General features: G+C 37.4%; 1 protein-coding gene and 1 long non-coding RNA gene across 2 annotated transcripts; one reads left to right on the top strand and one right to left on the bottom strand.

Moving 5' to 3' along the window:
* Positions 1–337: 337 nt before the first annotated feature.
* Positions 338–1,254, bottom strand: LOC126690299 (uncharacterized). The gene is made up of 2 exons (XM_050385413.1): positions 955–1,254; positions 338–871 (listed from the first exon to the last, which is right to left on the bottom strand). Exons 1-2 carry the CDS (start codon positions 1,177–1,179, stop codon positions 338–340), a joined length of 759 nt encoding a protein of 252 aa, XP_050241370.1. The 5' UTR covers positions 1,180–1,254.
* Positions 1,255–2,220: 966 nt separating this feature from the next.
* Positions 2,221–5,182, top strand: LOC126689175 (uncharacterized). Its single transcript, XR_007644440.1, has 3 exons — positions 2,221–2,579; positions 3,648–3,709; positions 4,922–5,182. It is a non-coding gene; the product is annotated as an uncharacterized LOC126689175 (long non-coding RNA).
* Positions 5,183–5,414: the final 232 nt, after the last annotated feature.

The following is a 5,414-nucleotide window of genomic DNA, read 5'->3' as shown; positions in this document are numbered from 1 at the left end:
ACCACTAGCAACGTTAATTTTTATAAGTCCGTTCAAAAGTGTCATACAACACCACAGAATGAACGGATCCTCAATTGTAAGTGCTCAATAAAAAAATAAGTCCTCAATACGGACGGACAAACAAAATATTCTCACACAAGCCCTTCCTCAGGAAAGAGGACGGACCTTTAAACAAAACACCAAGCAATTATAGAAAGGATATATGAATATTAAGCCAAAAGCCCAAAAGGCAAGTGTTTAATACAATTAAAGAAGACGGACAGTTCTGAAATGTAAATAAATAGAAATAAAAAATAAACAAGAGGACGGATGGTTCTCGAAATAAACTACAAAGAGATTAATCCTTCTTCTGATCAGCGACTTGGACATCCTTCGACGGGACGGACTCTCCGTCTCCTTGAACGGCGTCTTCGCCAAAGAGGTACTCCGTATTCTCGGAGGCGACGGGGAGGGCAGAAGTCTGGGCTTGGTCCTCAAGTTTCACCATTGTCAAATCCAGCTCTGGATAGGCGTTTTTGACTTGACGGAGGGAATCATCGAAGCCTTGAAGGAAGGAGTCTGACAGCTCGCCCAAACAGGACTCCGAGCATCGATACTCCTCGACGGCTGCCACTTTGGCCTGACGGAGATCTTCTTTGAGTTGTTTGATCTCAGCCTCTTTATTCTCTATGGCCGTCAGCAAAGTGGCCGTCTTCTCCTCCAGCTCCTTCCTCGCCTGCTCGGAAAGCTCCAGCTTCTTCTCCATCTTAGACCTCCATTTATGAAGTTGTCCGAGCTCTTCCTCCGTCTGCTCCGCCTTCGCGCGTACCCGGTCCAAGGTACTCTCACGGTTGAGACACCGGTCCAGTAGTCCCTTCATCATGACCAAAGACTGCAAATAGAAAAGAGACCGTCACATAATGTAAGTAACAACAAGAAAGAAAAATAAAAACTTATTTGACAAACATAACCAACCTGAGCGACGGCAAAGAGGCCCGTCTCCCCCATTGCCTCCGTCGAATGGTTTCCCAGGTCTTCATAGTCTTCTGCCGTGATGATGGACGACAGCTTCTCCAACGCATACTTGGAGTCATCACGGAGAAGGGAAGGAGGTCTCTCTTGCTTACCCTCTGGGGCCGTCATCAGTCCTTTACCCGTCCCCTTCTTAGCTGGGGTGACGGTCTTGACACCCTCTGCCATCAAACCAACCACGGGCTCAAGTGAGACTTTTGGTTGCTTAAACGGACGGTCAGATTTTGATGTTGGTTTCCTCTTAGGTGCCGAAGCCGACACCTTAGGAACCACCTCGCCGGATTCCCTCTTCTTGACGGCTTGGGATTTGATCAAAGCTCTCCTTTTTGCGTCATCCATCTCTGCAAATAATGACGGATGAAATTAAAACTACGTAAGGGCAGTTAGATGACAAAGTAAAGTTGACGGGCTTACGTTTATGAACTCGTTCGTCGTATCTAATTGCTTCTTGGGTGGGCTCAGGACCGTCACAGTACCAATGTATGGTCCTTGGGTTCACCAACTTAGCCCAAGTCCTTTCCTCCGGTGTAGTTTTCCTGCAAATCTTTTCAAGGAAACTAAACTCCTCAAGGCTGACTTGTGGGCGCCGTCTACCTGCGGAGAAAGGTGATCAAGATATAGACATAAAAATGGACGGATATGAATAGCAGTATAAAATTAAGACGGATGCATACGTGTCTGATTTATTACTGCCCAAGTTGTGTCGACGGGCATGTACTCTGTAACACCCCGACCCAATTTTTATAATTAAACTATGTGTTTAAGTGGTTAAGTATTATTAATATTTTAAGCCACTTACTTACAAAAATTAATATAAGAGTATTTAATAAACATATTATTTTATAATGCCATTGAATAAGAATTGTAAAGATTATACATAACTGAATTGCTATCGGTATTTTAAATATATACTAAGTATGTACAAAATTATATTAAGTGGTTTAAGTTATTTGATATATAATTGTTGGTGTTTAATTAAGTGTATAAATGTAAGGGTTTATATGCAAAGTTATTTTGTTATTTGGGCATTTCTAGAATGTAGAACTATGGGAGGGTGAAATGTATAAATACTAAAAGTTGAAAAGGTAAGTTATCCTTTCTTTCCTAGCAATACACGTGAATCACCCAAGATATTTTGTTGGACTTCTTGGCTGCACCAGAAATTTCCCTTGGTCATTCTTGCTTTACTTCTTTGTTTTATTCCTTCTTTGTTCTTATTGGTTGCACCTTTATCTCTTCTTTGACTTTCTCAAAGAAAGAAGACTCAAGAAACTCTTTTGCTCCCATTTCCCACGGATCAATGCAAATCAGAAATTTGCACCTCACTTTTCTCTCTTTTGTCTCAAGGAAAGTGCTAGGAAGCTCCCTTGAGTCCAAGGGTTCACACACCAAAAGAAAGAAAATTCTCTCAACTCTTCTCTCCCTTTCATTCCCACGGGTCCTAAACCCAAAAGAAAGAAAATTCTCTCAAGCTCTCCACCTCTCATAATTTTGGGTCCAGCCACTAGGAAATGGGGAAATTCTTCCACGCAAGAGTGATTCTATTTCTCCTTGGAATCAGAAATTTGGTAAGGGTCTAGCTACTCTCACCTTAGAATCCATAATTTCTTCATGGAATCTTAAGAAGTTGGTTTTGTGGTTTGTAAAATTGGAAAGCTTGTAAGTCTATATATATATATATGCTGTTTTAAGAAGCTTTGAAGTTGTGTTGATGATTTGTTGAAGGTAGATTAGGGTTTTTATTAATTAATGATTTTGTATGATTAAGGAAGTAAGAAAAAGTTAGGATGAGTATTGTTGATGCTGCTGCTGGGATTTTTGGTTGTGCTTATTTTGCTCTAAATGGTTAAATGACTGCGTTTAAGTGTTTTATAACGTGTCTTATGAGTGTATAAAAATCCCCATATGAAAATACCATTCTTTGATAATTGTTTGTGAATTTACGAGAAAAACGTTGCAAAGCTGTCACTGTGACAGATTCTGTGTTTGTGTATGTTAAATTATGTATTAAATTGTATATAGTGAATTTGGATGCTAGGGATAATTCCTATGAAACCTAAGACACTTATGGTTGTTATTGAATTGGTCTCACAGCATTTGGATTAATACAAAAATAATGGTTTAATTTCTAAGTTGCATGAATTTTTGACAGGACAGATTTGAGTATGCCGTATTGTGTGATTTTTAGTAAATCATGGTTTTATTCTTTAACTCCGAAATTTTTATGGTATATACTGGACATACAGGGGAATAGTTCTGTAAAATTTCATGGCAATTGGATGTCTTTGGACAGCCCGTTTGTATTTTAAAAAACAGAGCATATGCTGCTGGAATGAGCAGTGAACAACATATGCTACACCCGACTTTGTGGATTTAATTCTCGAGTTAGGGTGTATATTTTGAGCTATAATTTAATAAGCTCATCTTTTGGTATGTTTGAAGCATATATAAATTTTATAGATTGGTTTCTCTATGGTTTGACTGCAAATGTGTTTGATGATTGTATCATATGTTTGGGGGAACTTTATGTTATGGGAATTAGGATTTCCTTGATTCTAAGAGATAGGCTTTGAGATGAATGTGTACGTCTATGACAAGGAATTATGGATAGTAATAAGCTTTGAATTATGGTTTAGGTGTTACCAGTATCCAAGTCTAAGCTCCTTCGACTTTAGGCTCTCGGTTCCTCTGCTTTCAGGTAAGGGATAAGTTATATGAGCATTTGGTAAGTCATAAGATTATTTTAAAGTATATTATGCATTAAAATGTTTTTGAATAGAGATATGGCATATAATCATTATTCTGACAAAGATATGTTCGTGAGCTTTCGAAACTCTATGTATATGATTTAAGCATATTGATGCTATTACTGATTCCACGAACATGATGTTTAAAGAAAAGAATGGAAATTCTATTATTATGAAATGTTATGCAAAATAAGAAATTGCAGTATGATGTAAAGTATAAAATGTTTTCGGGTTATGTCCTCTGGTGATCTGAACTCTGCTAGTAGGGGTTAATTACTAGCTTTCCATGGAAAATGTTATATGATTTGGCCATTAAGTGGGACTGGCTCTGCTGTACCCGCCCCTTGTTGGTTACGGCCAACTTGTGGGGGAAGCCAACCTACCCCCATGGTTGGAAGATATGTATTATGATGATGTGATCCCGGGAATACCTGGCATTGTGGGGAATGCTGGATGCCTAGCACCGTGGTGCTAGAAGCCTCCCAAATAAGTACAGACTTATCAGATATGGGCTAACCAATAAGTTATTTATGAACAGCTATGTTATGTTATTAATCATGAGAGAATTATTTTGTTTAAATGCATTGTGAAAAGTGAAAACTCTCATGGCAAGAAGAAGTTTCTAATGAAAAGAAAAGCTGTTCATTAAAGATAAAAGTTTCTGAAGTTCTGTTATGCTATAAAGGTAAAGTTTCTGATGAAAGTACAAGTTATGTTTAAAAGTTATCAGATACCTGTTCTTTATGAAATGTTAAGTTTCATGACTATGAAAGTTATAATATTTTTGGAAAGAGGTTTATAAAGAAAAGTTTTCCTATTAGTCAAGATGTTTCTAGCTTAATACAAAGTTGCCGATTATCTGATTTAAGTTAAAATAATTATCTGTAATGAGAGTATATATATGGCAACTTTGTAGAAAATGAAAGAAGTTTAATCCGAAAGGTTTTGGTAATATTAAACCGATAAGAAAAAGGAGAACAATTATTTTCTATGAAGGGTGTATAAGCTATTATTATGAATAGTATAAAATACTATGCATGAAAAGACGTTCTCCTGTTCGAATATTCATAGAATGGAATGATTTGATTTACATGCATTCTTATTGAATTCTCATATATCTTACCTTTACTGAGCTGTGTAGCTCACCCCTTCCACTCTTTCAGTTAGCAGGTTTTATTTTGGAGCAGAGGGAGCCTTAGTCGAGTTTTGGAAGGAGCTGGTTTTAGTTTATATGTATAGATCCTAAATTAGCAAATTGATGTTTAGCTTTGTAGTATTGTGTATTTTAGGATCTAATGAAAGTGTATACCTTAAAGTATTAAGAGATGTATTATGTGAAATTCCAAATTTGAACAATTGGTGAATTAGGTTATTCTTTGGAGTACATTGTAGATGCTCTGAATGTCAAGTGAAAGGTTATATCATTTAAGTATAGAAAAAAGAAAATTATTCTAAAATAAAAAAGAGAAGCTTTTGGAAAAGTTTTGTAAAAGTTAAGTTGGTTCTTGTTAATATCAGGTTTAGGCTTGATATTAGCATGCCGGTCATGGTCACAAATCCGGGTATCGGGTTTGGGGCGTGACATACTCCGTCTCCCCTGGATGGTTCATCCATCTGTCACCCTCCAGGAAGAAGTACCGACTCTTCCAGTCTCTA

The sequence above is a fragment of the Quercus robur genome, chromosome 6 (genome assembly GCF_932294415.1).
Source record: "Quercus robur chromosome 6, dhQueRobu3.1, whole genome shotgun sequence".
Lineage (NCBI taxonomy): Eukaryota > Viridiplantae > Streptophyta > Magnoliopsida > Fagales > Fagaceae > Quercus > Quercus robur.
The sequence above is the reverse complement of the archived record's forward strand: the minus strand, read 5'-3'. Positions and strand labels throughout refer to the sequence as shown.